The sequence below is a fragment of the Littorina saxatilis genome, linkage group LG8 (genome assembly GCF_037325665.1).
Source record: "Littorina saxatilis isolate snail1 linkage group LG8, US_GU_Lsax_2.0, whole genome shotgun sequence".
Classification (NCBI taxonomy): Eukaryota; Metazoa; Mollusca; class Gastropoda; order Littorinimorpha; family Littorinidae; genus Littorina; species Littorina saxatilis.
In genome coordinates, this window is record NC_090252.1 from 20,423,343 (window position 1) to 20,440,842 (window position 17,500).

Here is a 17,500-nt window from a genome sequence, read left to right on the forward strand (position 1 = left end):
GATCAGTAAAGTTGTTCACCCGTGCCCTTAAGGAGGTAACTAAGCCAATGGAAATTACTGTTAAGAATGGTTCTGTTTCGGTCGGTGAGAAAAACAAATGGTTTGACTTTGAATGTCAACAGCAAAAAAGGTTGACACGAAAAGCTCTTCGAAGGTACAAGAAAAACAAAACAGCTCTTGGCATGGAGAAGAGAACAGATAAAATCAGTTTTAAAGAATGTGAAGAAGAAGCAGAGCGATGTAAAACGGTATATTTAGATGAAAGGAAGAAGTACAACCAGCTGCTGAAAAATAAAAAGATTACATTTAAACAGAACAAAGTGTCACTTTTACTTGCCAGCATTCATGACCCTCAAAGCTTTTGGAGGGAAATTAGAAAATTCAAGAGAAAGGGAAGAAGCTCGCCTAGCATTAGTAAAGATGACTGGTTTAACCATTTTAACGGCGTGTTTAATAATTTAGCTGCTGGAGCGACTCCAGTTCAACAAACCGAGTTACCCGCGGAAGAGGTTCTGGACCTCGACATGGACGAGCTAAATAAAGATATATCTGAAGGAGAGGTAAGAGAAGCCATTAGAGGGCTGAAAAAAGGCAAAGCAACCGGTATAGATGAAATCCCAAACGAGTTGCTTCGCATTGCAGGTGATGATGTTACTACTTACCTGGTAGAGCTTTTTAACAAACTGTTCCGCACAGGAACATACCCAGCTGAGTGGGCCAAAGCCATTATTCACCCAATCTTCAAAAAAGGCAACGATGAGAACCCTGACAATTACAGGGGCGTGTCGCTGCTAAGCTGTGTCAGTAAACTGTATACTGCCATCATTAACAATAGATTGACTAAGTGGGCTGAAATGAACAATGTCATGTCTGAGTCCCAAGCTGGGTTCAGAAAAGGGTATACGACAGTGGACCATATTTTCACGTTATACGCAGCTGTAAGCAAGCAACTTAAACAACACAAGAAACTGTATGTGGCCTTTGTGGACTTTCAAAAGGCGTTCGACACTGTCAAAAGAGATGTACTATGGAATGTACTGCTCAAGATCGGCATTGGTGGCAAAATGCTTCAAACACTCAGAGCAATGTACTCAAACGTATTATCTTGTGTTCGGTGTAACTCTGACTACACGGCCTTTTTTGAGTGTATGCAAGGTCTCAAACAAGGATGCTTGGCAAGCCCAAGCCTGTTCTCTTTTTTGATTAACGAACTTGCGTCTGAAATGATTCTAAAAGGGAGGCATGGAATTCAACTTCTTCCGGGTGAAATTGAACTATTTATCATGATGTTTGCCGACGACATAGCATTGCTCTCAGTGACACCGGTGGGACTACAAAACCAGCTAAATATATTGCATGAAGTTGCCAACAGATTAGGTTTAAAGGTAAACAAAGAAAAAACAAAAGTGTTGGTATTTCGCAACGGTGGATACTTGGGGAAAAACGAAGCCTGGACATTTGGTCACGACAACATGTACGTTACCAACTCGTATAAATATCTCGGCTTAACCTTGACCACCAAAGTTTCCATCCAACGATGCTTTGAAGACTCTATTGTACGAGCTAAGCGTGGTGTTATCGACATTTTTAGAGTTCTGTGGAATATTGGATGTTATGATCTAAACCTTTTTTTCACACTCTTTGATACACAGATTACCCCCATATTGCTATACGGTTCAGAAATGTGGGGTTGTTTTGATTGCTCTAACATTGAAAAGGTACACATGTTCGCATGCAAACGGATAATAGGTGTTTCCCCTCAAAGTCCCAACTGCATGGTATACGGAGAACTCGGTAGATTTCCCCTATCAGTTCTCGCTGCTACCAGATGCGTTAAATACTGGTTGCGGCTAAATCGCCTCCCCAACACAAGATATGTAAAAATGGCCCATGTGATGATGAGGAACATGGCAGACAGAGGGACAGACAATTGGTCCGCTAGGGTCAGGAACCTCCTATGTGAAAATGGGTTTGGACATGTGTGGACGTACGGCTATGTCGGCAACGAAAAACACTTTATCAAGGCTTTTCAACAACGCCTAAAAGACTGCTTTATCCAGAACTGGCATAGTAAGCTGGAAGACAGTGAGAGGTATGACACATACAAATTGTTTAAACCTGATTTTGGAAGAGAAAGGTACCTTGACCAAATAGACAATCCATATATATTCAAAAAGTGTTCACAAAATTCAGACTTGGGGTTTCACCCTTGATGTGCAATAAACAGAGATACTCTGCAAACGGTTCCCATGTTTGCCCACTTTGCAGATACCCTCACGAAAACGAGCACCACTTTCTTTTTAAGTGCCCAGTATACTCGGATATAAGAGAAACTTACTTGGAAAATGTCTTTGAAATTGGTCAACTCGAAAACTCGTCAATGCAGATACTACTAACACAAAACAAAAGTAGGTTGTGGGCACTCTCCCGGTATACATTTTATGCATTCAGGCATCGACAGCAACTGCTAGGCTAAAATGAATGTGTGTAAATGATTTCCGATCGATATGTTTCAACCCTTAGCACTGTATATGCACTTGTTCTTACTTGTCTCTGAGAGAGTATACATTGAAATGGAAACTCTACTCCCCCCCTGTACAAACACAACAGTGTGGTTTACAATAAAAATTCTGAGTTCTCTCTCTCTCTCTCTCTTTCTCTCTCTCTCTCTCTCTCTCTCTCTCTCTCTCTCTCTCTCTCTCTCTCTCTCTCTCTCTCTCTCTCTCTCTCTCTCCCTGTTTCTCTAGCTGACTAGCTGTAAGAAAGGACCATATGGACCTAATGCTATCATCCCTCGGTAATAAAGTTTTCGAGTTCGAGTTCTCTCTCTCTCCCTCTCTCTCTCTTATTCCTATTTACATTATGTACGTCTCTAAGTAACAATAACCTTGTCAATTTTACTATCTATATTATGTGCGGCTGTATTAAGTGTTTGTATAAGGGACAGGTTGTAAGATTAGGCTTTGCCTAAAACCTCTATCCTTTGGTAATAAAGTTCAGTTTCAGTTTCAGTTTCTCTCTCTCTCTCTCTCTCTCTCTCTCTCTCTCTCTCTCTCTCTCTCTCTCTCTCTCTCTCTCTCTCTCTCTCTCTCTTTCTATCTCTCTCTCTCTCTCTCTCTTTCTATCTATCTCTCTCTCTCTCTCTCTCTCACCGTTTCGGCCAACTCATAATCTTCACTCAGCTCTTTTTACCCCAGCAGAGTGTATTCTTTGTTGTTATCTTTATTTCTTCAATGTTAAAATGTATGTAGATCGTTAGCTAAACGTGAGTTCGACTTTGTTTTACCGGAGAATATCTCAATAGTTTTTTTCCGAAGAAAGAAGTCCTCGGGTTAACGATAACTATACAGAATGACCTCTATACATTATTCAATTGTACTCTGAGATCAAAGACAATTACCAATGACAGGTGAGATCGAGACTCGGTTGTGATGGATTATCGATATGGTTGTGATGGATTATCCAGAATAATCCCCTCCTCAGCTAACAAAGACAAAGAGGCAGGTCATGGGATAAACCGCGACTTGTGACATCTTGAACAACCGCGCGGGCAAAAGACGATATGGTCCCCGAGGACCAACACAAAAAGTTGATATGTCAACAAGCTACCAAACATCCTATATTGTTGGATTCTGACAGTGACGTCACTTGACATCAAAGAAGAAAATTCCAATGTTGAATATATACCTTGAAGAAAGGACAATGCATCCAATGCCTCAGTGATACGATAAACCTAAATGAGAGCAGATCCCTAAAATGGTGATGCCACAGGGGCTCTCCCGTTGAATAGAAAGGGATGACAGTTTTCTAAGGAGATCAATGATGAACAAATAACTGAGACAAAAGAGATTTAGGGAGGGGGGGGGGGGGGGGGCATACCGAGAAAAGGTGTCCGTGAAGAACGCTTAACCCCTTTACAGGTGCTCTTCAAAGATTTCATACAATGATAATATTCAAAGAAATTACCTTACCTTCAAGTGAAAATTCTGCACCTCTCACAGGATCTGGATAAAACCATGTGGCTTCCAAATTCCTGAGAACTGTTCAAACAGAAAGGGGACATTTTAAATATATACTCACTTCAAAGCCAATTTAAACACGAACCCAAGACCAAATTTGTCAAATTCATCTATATATATATACGACTTGTGTCTGTGTGTCTGTGTGTTTGTGTATCTGTGTATTTGTGTGTTTGTGTATTTGTGTATTCGCCATGCACGGCCAAAGTTCTCGATGGATCTGCTTCAAATTTGGTGGGCATATTCAGGTAGACCCGGGACACGACACAACCTGGTCGATATTTCAACACGTGCTCTCAGCGCGCAGCGCTGAACCGATTTTGGTTCAACCTCAGCTATTTTGGTTCCACCTCAGCTACCCGGGCCCCCATACCGACACACCAAAGCCAAAGTTCTCGGTGGATCTTTTTCAAATTTGGACACCGTATTCAGCTACACCCCGGACACAATATCATCGATGAGATATTTCAACACGTGCTCTCAGCGCGCAGCGCTGAAATGATTTTGGTTTTTGTGTTCATTTCACCATTATAAGTAACTCTTCCTTATCTTCTCATCTTCTCCAGGTTTTCAGCGTTTACCTCCCTTCCTTCGTATGGTGCACTATATAGTGTGAGTGGAGCGTCTTCGGATATTCCCGGCGTTCTGTTACTGTTACTATTTTTAGAAGGTCAACGCAGTGTCCAGAACGTAAATTGGACCCGTAAATTATCCTCACTGTCAAAGTGCAAAGGTCGAATCAATTTATAGCCACGCGAAAAATACACTGTCATCTATCTCTCTATAGATACGGCTTCTCTGTGTTTGTGTGTGTGTGTGTGTGTGTGTGTGTGTGTGTGTGTGTGTGTCTCTATGTGAGCAACACCTGTGCATTGTTCAGTTCTGTTTGTGATGTGGTCTGGCGGCTTTTGTGTAATTTTATGTACTGGCCTTCCTTTGAGAAGCTCTAACTTGCTCAGTCCTGTTTGAGTGGAGTTCGCCTCCAAAGGTGATTAACACGGTTACATTCGTCGACAAGGATGGGACTCGATATGGTCAGGAATGGCATTATGGCCACTGAATCATTTTCGTGCTGTTCCCATTCCACGAATCTGGGAGGGACCTAAGCTTGGCGAGCTTGGCGGGTCCATTGTTCGGACCCGGCGAAGCCGGCGTACGGCTCTAAGTACTTCTTCCCGGCGAAGCCGGCTACCCGGCGAAGCGGGTATTCATTCTAGTAGAATATATATTCTTATTTAGTGTATTTAGTGTCCGTGTAAATATTCCAAATTCAATCAGGTAGACTTTTGTGTGATTAGTTTCTAATTGAAAAGCCGTTTATGTACGTCACTTCAAACGGCAAAGGTGTTCCATTACGTTGGTGACCTCACAGTACAAAGCATGTGCTTCTTGATGCAGAATTAATGTATGTGGACTTGGACTTGTTACATGTACCGTAAAATCCCTAGCATAAGCCCACCCCCCCTGTGCACAGATTTAGGGCAAAATTGGGGGGTGGGCGTTTGCTAGGGATAGACCCCGTTGCACAAAGTAGGTTTTGTGCTCAACCGTGTAATTGAGTGAATACAAACCCCGAAAGCATGTAAGTTAGGTCCTGTGAGTAGATGTGAAGGAAAAAAGAAAAAAAAAGGACTTTGAGGCAAAGAAGGCCAACCATGAGAGAGAGAGAGAGAGAGAGAGAGAGAGAGAGAGAGAGAGAGAGAGAGAGAGAGAGAGAGAGAGAGAGAGAGAGAGAGAGAGAGAGAGAGAGAGAGAGAGAGAGAGAGAGAGAGAGAGAGAGAGAGAGAGAGAGAGAGAGAGAGAGAGAGAGAGAGAAAGGACGGGCTTTTCTGAAAACAACACGAGCATAGTCATTCATATAAATTTATAAAGTAAAAAGAAAATCGCCAGACCTTTGCAAGGACAAACAATAACAACACAATTCCGGGAAAAAGAAACTTGATGAAATGTCGAAATGTCAACACCAATGAAGCCCTTTCTTTCTGTACAGGGAAGAAATTACACGATCGTCTTTGGAAATGAAACGTTAACTGAACTTGGATTTTGTCTTCAAAAGGCCCAATCTTTCTGAGAAAGAAAAGCCCACAAACTTAGGGAAAAAAAGAGAAGAAAAACTCGAAAAACATGAACGATGGGTGGGAGTGAGGAGAGGGGACAAAGAATAAGAAAAAAGGAAAGAAACACGAAAAGGTAAAGAAAGGGGAAAAAGATGACTTTTAGAACAGTCTTCACAAATCCTAGTGAAAGTGAGCCTATAGTCTCTTTGAAAAAAGCAGGGTGGGCGTTTGCTAGGTAGTTACCCCTGTGCACAACTTTTGGCACAAAGTGGGGGGTGGGCGTTTGCTGGATGGTGGGCTTATGCTAGGGATTTTACGGTATATGCAAGACTACATGCACATACAAGCAGCTAAGCATGTAGTGTTCACGCTCCCACAGACTTGCACACGCAGGTATTCCACCTTGCACAGCCTAGTCAATGCAGAGGTTTCCATGCTCTTTATTCTCCGCATTTAAGCAACCCGGATGTTCCATTATCGTGTCTTATTACCATAACGTACAGATACTACAATCCCTCCTTTTTTTCAAACAAACAACTGCTAACTCAAAACAAATTTCAGAACACCAATCCTTCCTTTTTTTTCCAAACAAACAACTGCTAACTTGAAACAAATTCCAGAACAACATAAAACACTCTTTAAACAAAATCCTAAACTTTTGTAAAACGTAACCTAAAAGTAATAACTAAAACTTAAGATAGAAACGTGTCCTTTTTCCAATCCTTCTAAATACTTGTAACAACATTAAAACAACAAATCCACAGGAAATTGACACACATACATTTTCACACTCCACAGCATCATATTCTATTTCTAAGAATCACATTCACTCATTCACACCAGTGCAATCTGGCACGATTTGAAGATCCTTGAATTACACAATGAGTGCTGACGAAGGTGATAATCCATGAAATACACTATTTATAATATGATGATCCTTGAAAACAGCACACACATCAATTTAATTTGCCTTAAACTTTGACAGGGCAATTAAACATAACATTGGCTTTCACTTGCACCCAATAACATAGGGTGACAGCCTAACACATATGAAGATCCATGAATCTCAACGCCGACGATGATTCACGAATTTACTGCTGTGACGATCCTTGAAACAGCACTAATGAAGTTTACACATATGTTACCAATTTACGCTGCTGCAAGACACTTTAGTCGACAACGTAATCCTTCAGATAGTCCGGTGGACGTTGCTGTCTCCCCGAGCGCCTCACTTCCACAGATGGGTTTTCAGCATCCTGCACTGTAGGTGTTGCTGGCTCCTCGACGCTTGGTTCAGGACGGAGATATGGGCGTGTAAAGCTGATGTTCCTCATCACTCTCCGGCCATCAGGTGATTGAACTACCACCTGGTTTCCATTCCTTTCTACCACACGGTAGGGGGAGGACTCGAAAGTCGTCGAGAACTTGTTTTGATGTTTCTGCTTCAAGAGAACTTCATCGCCAACATCTGTGTCACATTCTGTCGCATGACGCTTGGCATCTCCATACAGTTTCTCTTTCATCTTCCTTGTTGCGTCCCTGTCTCGTGTGCCTTCTGCCTCTGGTCTAGACATTGCTTTCATCTTCCTTGTTGCGTCCCGGTCTCGTGTGCCTTCTGCCTCTGCTCTAGACATTGCTTTCAGCTGCGGAAGTTTTGTTCTTATTTGTCTGTTGAACAGCAGTTCTGCGGGGGAAACACCTGTGGTGCTGTGTGGCGTACTTCTATACGCCAGTAGAAACTTGGGGAGTTCTTCTCTCCAGTCTTGTCCTTTCGAGTGGGCAATTTGCATGTTTTTCAAGAGCGTTCGGTTCTGTCTCTCAACTTCCCCGTTGGCTTGTGGTCACAATGGAGTAGTTTTCCTGTGTTCAATACCCTGTTCACAAAGGTAGTTTTCAAACTCATCAGAGACAAATTGTGGTCCGTTGTCTGATCTCAGTGAGTGTGGGAGTCCATGCCTATCACAGATCTGTTCAAGCCCTTTGATGATTTGCTCAGATGTAACAGTCTTTATAATCATGACTTCAAAATATAGAGTGAAGTAGTCGACAATGACCACCAAGTTGTGTCCAGTGGGAAGAGGCCCAAGTATGTCTAAGGACAGGTCTTCCCATGGGCCATCTGGGAATTTTGTCCTTGTCATTGGTTCTGGGACACATGGTTGGCTCACAATCTGACAGTCATGGCAGGTTCGGCACTTCCTTTCTGTATCACTGTCAACTCCAGGCCACCATACTTTTGAGCGCAGCCTCTGCTTTGTTTTGACAATACCTTGGTGTCCTTCGTGTGCCAGATCCACCACACGCTGACGCAGGCTCAGAGGGATAACGAGCCTTGTTCTTCGGATAACAAGTTTACCCAAACATGTTAACTCGCTTTTGATCGCTCTGTACGCCAGCGGACACGTTTCCCAGTTGTCACTCTCTATGCAGCTCCGAACTGCCTTAAGCTCAATATCGTCTGCAGATGCCTTCTCGACCTCCTGAGGAGATAACGCAGCCGGTGCGGCCTCTTTTGCGATGAACCGGATATACTCTTCTGCGATGTTCTCACCATTCCCACATTCATGACTGTTCTTCGGTACAAGTCGTGACAAAGAATCAGCGATATTTTGTGAGCCTGGTTTGTACTGTACTTTGACGTTGTACGTCTGCAGTCGCAAAACCAATCTCTCAATCCTTGCTGATGGTTTTGATCTCTTGGAGTAAATATACTCAAGTCGGCGATGATCAGTTTCTAATATGAAGTCCATGCCGAACACGTATTGGTGAAATCGTTCACATGCCCATACCAGTGCGAGAGCTTCTTTCTCTGTTTGAGAGTATCTTCTCTCTGTTTCAGACAGACTCCGGCTCGCGTAGCAAATCACGCGGTCTTCTCCTTTCTGTTTTTGTGTCAGAACAGCACCCAGTGCACAAGGGCCTGCATCTGCAACTATGCGAGTCTCAGCTTTGGAGTCAAAGTATGCCAGAGTTGCTGCTTCAGCGAGGTCATTTTTCAGTGTGTTGAATGCTTCTTCTTGTGCTTTTTCCCACTTGAACGGAGCATTCTTTCTTGTGAGTTTCCGTAAAGGTTCTGCTTTTGACGCCAAGCACTTGATGAATTTTGCGTTGAAATTTACAAGCCCGAGAAAACTCTTCACCTCTGCTGCTGTTTCTGGTCTTCTTGCGTCTCTCACATCCTGCACTTTGGATAGCGACGGACTGACGCCCTTCTCATTCAGGATGAACCCAAGGAACTCCAGCTGTTTCATTCTGAAGATGCATTTTTCTTTGTTCAATGTGAGCCCACTGTTTTCAAGTTTCTTCAAAACTTTCTCCAGTCGCACATCATGCTCTTCAATGTCTCGACCATGGATGATTATGTCGTCGGACATGTTCTTGGCCCCTTCATAATCCTGGAGCACTTGTTGAATGGTGTGTTGGTACAGTTCTGGAGCTGAGCTGATTCCAAACATGAGTCTGCGATACCGTTATAGGACGTTATGCGTAGCAAATGTTGTAATGCTTCTGGATTCCTGATCCAACTCCAGCTGGTGAAATCCCCATTTGAAGTCCAACTTTGAAAACACAGTGCTTCCATTCATTTCCAATAGTGTTTCCTCAACTGTGGGAATGGGATAGCGTTGCCTTTTCACTGTCTCATTTGCTCTTCTCATGTCGACACACACACGGATGTCACCATTTGGCTTTGGAACAACCACCACAGGGCTCACCCATGGCGTTGGACCATCCACTTTTTGGCTCACGTAAGTGTAGCCTATGCGATGCTAACTTTTGTCTGTCTGTGCGTGCGTATATATATATATATATGTATGGTAGAAACTCTAACATTACATTGACGTCACATTATGACGTAAAAGGGTTTGACGTCACGCGAAGGAATTACTGAAAGTCTCTGTCATTGTTTTTTTGAGCGGGCCGAGACTAGTTGACAGTCGTGTCCCTGCAAGTTGCAGACAGACAGATCTAGATCTAGTGTCTCGCTTTCTTGCACAGTTTCACCTGTGCTCTTTCTGTGTGTGTGTGTGTGTGTGTGTGTGTGTGTGTGTGTGTGTGTGTGTATTTGTGTTTGTGTGTGTGTGCGCGTGTGTGTGTGTGTGTATATGTGTGTGTGTGTGTGTGTGTGTGTGTGTGTGTGTGTGTGTGTATGTGTGACGGAGTGATTGAGTTTGTGTTACTGTTTGTCGATTTCTTACGTGAGCCTTGAAGGCTTCGCCTCTTGTTCAATTATGTCTGCCGCTTCCAGTTCAGCAATCTTCTCTTCAAGCTTTTCTCTCAGTTCGAATGGAATTCTTCGCGGCTGTTGAGCAACTGGTGGTTACATGTATTCTTTCAGGTACAGATGAGCTTGGAAATTCTTTAGTTTTCCCAGGCCTTCAAATAAGGTGTCATGACCCTCTTTCACCGTTTGAACGTTTATCTGCAGAACACATAGGTCTTGAGCTGTTTTCAGCCCTATGAGGGATTCACCCTCGCCATCCAACACAATGAACTCAGTCATAATGTTCTTTGGTCCAAAGCTAACTTCAGTCTGGAATTTTCCTTTAAGTTTCAGTGGAACAGCGGATCCGTAAACAGACAGCTTTTTTGTCTGTTTTTCCTTTGGCTGTGTACCTGACCTGCTTTTCTTTCAACTTCTTCCATGTTGATTTGCCAATGATGTTGCAGCTTCCCCCAGAATCTATCATCACTTTCAGGTCAACGCCACCGCATGTGATGGACGTCATATTTTGTTTTACTGCATTGTAAACAGCAAACGTAGACTCGTCCGAATCACTTGAAGTTGAATCAGAGTCTTCAGCATGTCCTGCAACTCTGCGAACAGATGAGTTCTTTGGTTTGTCTTTTCTCTTTGTTTTACAACAGCGCGAGAAATGTCCAACAAGGGAGCAGGAGCGACATTTCTTCCCTCGGGCAGGGCACTGTTCATCACTGGCAAAGTGCGAATCCATTCCACACCGAAAACACAGTTTTTGTTTTTCTCTTCGTTCTTTTGAATTTTGTTTGGGTGTGAAATAGTCTGAAAGTGCCTTCAAGGTGTGCGCACACGTGGTCCCTGCTTGTGCTTGGGAAAACGTGTGGAAAATGTCCTGCACTTCAGCCCCAACACAATGTAAAAGCAATGCTCGTTTCTGCACCTCCGTCGTGTCAAGTAAATCTCAAATCCCCGTTGCCATTTCTGCCATCTCGCAGCAACTTGGCTTGGTTCCCCTTTGGGATCAAAAGTTCCAACACTTGGAATGTTCATCGCCATGCCGGTCGATTTATGGCCGTTGACGTCCCGCGTTCGAAGAAAATTGGTCTAACAATTCATACCTTCACGTGGCGTGCGTCTGACTTTTTCCCTGGTAATCTTGAACTTTTCTCCTCGTCGCCAAATGTAGTGTTCACGCTCCAACAGACTTGCACACGCAGGTATTCCACCTTGCACAGCCTAGTCAATGCAGAGGTTTCCATGCTCTTTATTCTCCGCATTCAAGCAACCCGGATGTTCCATCATCGTGTCTTATTACCATAACGTACATATACTACAAAGCCTGAGTACTGACATACAACCAGACATATGGTATGAAACTAAAATACGAAACAAGACACTTACTATTGACTTTCAATGCAGCAGTGACGTTAGCTGATCCACCTTTATTGGTTGCTTCGCACCAGTAGTCTCCGTCATCTGTATGCTTCACGCTCTCAATGATGTACTCTCCTTCTGTGTTGGGTTTCGTCATCAGATCCTGATTATCCTGTCATCGCAGTACAAAGGACTTACTATTAAGAACTTATTCTGCAACCAAAGATCCCGTTCATGCCTATTCTGCCAAACAAAATGTAAGTCCACCCCCCCCCCCACCCCACCCCGATTCGTATTCTATATTTCTGATCCTGTCAACTCTGCCATCACAATACATTGCTATTCATTGTTTTGATCCAGTCCTTTTTTGAAAGTTATGAATTGTCATGTGTATCATTTAGCAATGCTGATTTGCAAATTTACTTTCATAAGATTTTAGATCTGCCTGCGAATGACACATGTGAGGCTAATTGACCTGTACTTAACCTTTCCTAAGGTCCCCTTTACACAGCTCTACGTCCTTACGAAGACAATGCCGATGAAAATGCAGCACATGGCAAATGAAAACAAACTACATCACGACTGTACTGCGCCACGACCCGGTTACACTTGTTTTGTGCAGTTCAGAATAAGTGTAAGGAGAGCGTGCAGCTTCGAGACATAGCAGATCCCGCCCACCCCGACCATGCATATCCTCCCTCGTTTGGCCCACGATTGGCCACGCTCTCGGGCACTTTTCCATCGTAGTAGAAGCGGCGTGTATGTGTGACAGGGGTGTAAGAGGTACACCCTGACAAATGTATTTCAGCTTACCTTTCTAAACATGTAGATTGGAGGTGGCGTGCCCCCAGCCTGGCACGTCATGACCAGCCTGTCTCCTACCTTCGGCATCACAGGTTTGAAGGACAAGGGCAGGGTAATAGTGGGTTTAACTGAAATCAACATACAGAACGCATTATATTATGAAAAGACACATGGTCAACTGTTCGTACGTCACACGTTTTATTGCTTTGGTGTACACGTTTCCCTGCTTTGATGTTTATTACCCGTTTTGCCTGAAATTTGACATGACATATAACATCTTTTTGGCATATCTCTGAAGGAAGTTCTAGCCAATATTGGGCTCCCTTCACCTTGACACAGCCCTCAAGGCAACGCAGTCACCGTCGCCTTGTTCCTTCATTTACACTCACATCACACTAAATGAGGACAGAAAGCACATTTTGGAGCTGCACCATGTACAACTGTCATGTCATATAAAGAATGGAACAAATCTTGTTCAGAACCAGAATATAAACGCTGTAGAATAACCTGACTTATTGTGCAATGACTCAGAAACCTACGTACATAGAACCTACGGACACACATTACAAACCAGTATTTCAGTCAAATAACACAGACATTTACATCTTGCATCGATGTGTCATTATCCACAAGTGAACTATCTTACTTCGTCGTTTCACTTTTTCCTAATGCATACGACCACACTTTATCTTCACCGTGCTTCCCGGGTCCTGGACGACCCAGAGCCTCACAAAGTGTCTGTATCTCTAAAACAATTGGGAGGTTTTGATTGAGACTTCCTGCAATCCTCAAACACCATGTACACACTTTCATATATCCACCAATCTTTAAACGATTATCTTTGTAAGCAAACAAATAAACAATGACGTCATTTGAACTATACAGTACGGATGTTGTGGGTCGTGGACGACCCATGTGAAATTTAAGAAGTCATTTTACGGAGTTTATCCGTAACCGGATGGTGTGGGTCGTGTACGACCCATACTCTACAAAGAGTCGATAAAGAGTTTATCCCTATTCGGATGGCGTGGGTCGTGTACGACCCATACTCTACAAAGAGTCGATAAAGAGTTTATCCCTATTCGGATGGTGTGGGTCGTCCACGACCCATACTCTACAAAGAGTCGATAAAGAGTGTATCCCTAACCGGATGGTGTGGGTCGTGTACGACCCATACTCTACAAAGAGTCGATAAAGAGTGTATCCCTATTCGGATGGTGTGGGTCGTGTACGACCCATGCTCTACAAAGAGTCGATAAAGAGGTTATCCCTAACCGGATGGTGTGGGTCGTGTACGACCCATACTCTATAAAGCGTCGATAAAGAGTTTATCCATATTCGGATGGTGTGGGTCGTGTACGACCCATACTCTACAAAGAGTCGATAAAGAGTTTATCCCTATTCGGATGGCGTGGGTCGTGTACGACCCATACTCTACAAAGAGTCGATAAAGAGTGTATCCCTATTCGGATGGCGTGGGTCGTGTACGACCAATACTCTACAAAGAGTCGATAAAGAGTTTATCCCTATTCGGATGGTGTGGGTCGTGTACGACCCATACTCTACAAAGAGTCGATAAAGAGCTTATCGCTATTCGGATGGTGTGGGTCGTGTACGACCCATACTCTATAAAGAGTCGATAAAGAGTGTATCCCTATTCGGATGGTGTGGGTCGTGTACGACCCATACTCTACAAAGAGTCGATCAAGAGTTTATCCCTATTCGGATGGCGTGGGTCGTGTACGACCAATACTCTACAAAGAGTCGATAAAGAGTGTATCCCTAACCGGATGGTGTGGGTCGTGTACGACCCATACTCTACAAAGAGTCAATAAAGAGTTTATCCCTATTCGGATGGCGTGGGTCGTGTACGACCCATACTCTACAAAGAGTCGATAAAGAGTTTATCCTTATCCGCCGGTAAGAAAACGGTTTGAAATTTGGTACGCAAATGTAAACATTTAACTTTCATGTGGGTAAACAAAAATATCAAGAGAGTTTAACAACTGTGTAGTCTCCTACAGGGAAAACAAAGTTGTCTACTTTTAAGGAACAATAGACAACAGCCCTAAAACACTAAAGGGCTATTTGGCATTTTCTAATTACTTTACTCAAGGAGAGTCTTTCTTGTACTTTAAACTTTAGTAAGCTTAATTAGAATGAGAAAGTTATGTCTCTCTGCAATGATTGCACTGTTCTTCTGAGACTTGTATTAAATTATACTTGGTTTAAAATGTCTCCTTATCCGTATGTTTGTCTTTACTATGCAAATTTGAAGTACTCACCAGTAACAATGACATCAATATAATTGCGGTGGGTCGTTAAATAACCCTCTATCAAGTCAATGTTGCAGACATACTGGCCAGTGTCCTTAAGCTGCAGGTTCTTGATCACCAAGTAGTGTCCTTCAGAGCCAGGTTTCGTTTCATAACCCAAAACATACTTGACTACACCTGCACTCACTGAAAAAGATTCGTCAACCGTTCAATCCTATAACTGAACATTGTAGATAACTATGTTATGTATCATAACAACACCACCCCGTTTAACCGGTTGGTACGAAGAAACTACCCACGTTCCGGTTCAATTCATTTCAGCTCTCTCGCGGCGGCAAAGCGAGGTGAGTTGCTCCACAAATTGCATCATAACTTTCACAAAAAGACATTTTATTGTATTATTGGTGTTTGCACTTTAGCATAAGAAGTATGCGTACCATATTCCAGAATTATTTTATTATTTAAATGCACTTGTAAAAGGGGAGCAGAGAATATTGACACATTTCAAGCGTTCTGCGCTAAAATGTTGACTTTTCATTGTTATTATGGAATATTTAATGCAAGTAAAAGATTATAGTCAACGGGAAAGTCAAGATTAATCAATTCTTGAAACATGAGTGTACTTTTTGGTCTTTGAAAAGTTGCAATTCGATTACATGTCAAGAAATCGCGTAGCAACCCTACAAATTGCCGGTTGATACTCTCACGCTTGCTTTATTTTGAAAGGTTGCGACTCTCACGCATACTCGGTTGCGACTCTCACGCAGTTTTTCAAATGGAAAACGGAGAATATTTCATGTCTTAGCATGTTTACCTGTTTGGATTTGATGCAAAATCTCTTATGTAGTCTCTTGATGTTTCAAACCTCTCTCTATCTCTCGCTATCTCAGAGAGAGAGAGAGAGAGAGAGAGAGAGAGAGAGAGAGAGAGAGAGAGAGAGAGAGAGAGAGAGAGAGAGAGAGAGGGAGGGAGAGAGAGAGAGAGAGAGAGAGAGAGAGAGATAGAGAGAGAGAGAGAGAGAGAGAGAGAGAGAGAGAGAGAGAGAGAGAGAGAGAGAGAGAGAGAGAGAGAGAGAGAGAATGATAGCGCCAAGTGATTTACTTCCAAATAAAACAGAAAAATTCAGTGAAATGTATAGCAGCAGACCTAGGGCTGCAGCTAAAAATGTGATCCACAGTTGAATTGAGTGCACGGTCCATGAAGCATGTGACTTGTCAGTTTGACAGACAGGGTCCCGCCAGCATTCATCCACAAAGCATTGATTGACTTGCGGATCTGGTCTGTTTCAGAATCAGAGTCGGCAAAGGCAAAGTGATTGTCACTGTAATTGAAACTGACGTGAGTGACACCAGCGTTGGAGAGAGCATGTTGCGTTACTGAGATATGTTTATTACACATTATTCCCCCCTCTGCTTCTTTACCTCTGTAAACTTGTAGAGCTAGTTATTTTTCGATAATGACCCAGCAACCAAACAAATAACGAGCCAGCAACAGCCTGAATCCTCGATAGTGCAATGGGTTGAGAAGCTGTTCTGTTTCGGTACTACTTTTGCGACTGAAAAGTTCAGAACGCTCTATACGTACGAAGTATACATCTCTGAAGCAAACAATACAAACATACCGCATTTAAATTAACAACTACAGGCCTGAACACATGAATCTCCATATAAAATCCATGAGTTCGGTTGTTTTCTGAATCTAGATCTGCCGTGCACAAACCGTTCATCACAAGCGAATTCCCAAGGCAAGTAACTCATACTCTAGCGACAAGAGTAGTTCCCCTTCTTTTAACGCAGTATCTTCGACAACACTGACTGCAATCCGACGGTCAGTTTTCAACAATATTTCATTTTATAAACAGATCACACGCAACCAAATGCACACATCTCATCAATTTAAACAACATAAAGCGGTTTCATACACTAGTTTCCCCAGAAAACTGAACTTCATACAGTAATTAACGTTGGAACACGGGTGCAAAAGTTCGTCTGCTAGTCCCATTTGACGAAAGAACATTATCCTAAGATAATACTAAAACATAAACAGAACACACAATATCTGCCTTTACCGCCATAGCAGAATAACAGCATATCTGTGTACTTTATTTTAGTCCAAAACAGGGAAACTGACAAGAAGTGTTAACAGAATGGAATGATTTGCACGGAACTATACAACCGCGCATTAATCGATCGCCTGCGCAGGTTGACTGTTTGAGTGATTCGGATTCGATCAAACTTTCGCACAAAAACTCCTGTTTTCTTTGAATAACTGAAGAAAGGAGGAATAAAGAGGTTACACACCTCGTCTCAGTGATTATTAAAAATAATGGTCTCAGTTCGCGGTCATGAAAAAGCTCGCTGAAGCTCGCATTTTTCATGATCCGCTAACTTCGACCATTATTTTTAATAATCACTGAGACTCGGCATGTAACCTCTACGTCACTGGGTCAGAACGGCAGCAATCCAAAAGTGTATGGACACCCTGCAGGACTTTTCAACGTTCGAGAGAACCCAGTCCTACCACGGAAGAAGAAGAAGAAGAGAAAGAAGAAGAAATCAAGCGAGGACGAAGATCTGATCAGAGACCTGACTAACTTCACTAAGACAAAGAGTAGGAGAGTTTCTAATGAAATCAACGAGCCGAGCCAAAGTATTAGTATTTACTTCATGTAGTTCGGGTTTACATATATATTTACTCCACAATCCACTTCCAAACATGCCTCTTATACAGTTAGAAATGTAGTTAAATATAGTTTTTGATCATGAACAAGCA

General features: G+C 42.8%; 1 protein-coding gene across 1 annotated transcript in view; it reads right to left on the reverse strand.

Moving 5' to 3' along the window:
* LOC138974547 (uncharacterized) overlaps positions 1–17,500 on the reverse strand; it is a 252,051-nt gene that overhangs the window by 108,805 nt on the left and 125,746 nt on the right. The window contains exons 33-36 of the mRNA XM_070347263.1: positions 14,738–14,914; positions 12,462–12,580; positions 11,676–11,820; positions 3,972–4,040 (exon numbers count right to left, since the gene is read on the reverse strand). Of these exons, the coding sequence (XP_070203364.1) occupies positions 3,972–4,040; positions 11,676–11,820; positions 12,462–12,580; positions 14,738–14,914 (510 nt within the window). The remainder of the gene's footprint in view (positions 1–3,971; positions 4,041–11,675; positions 11,821–12,461; positions 12,581–14,737; positions 14,915–17,500) is intronic.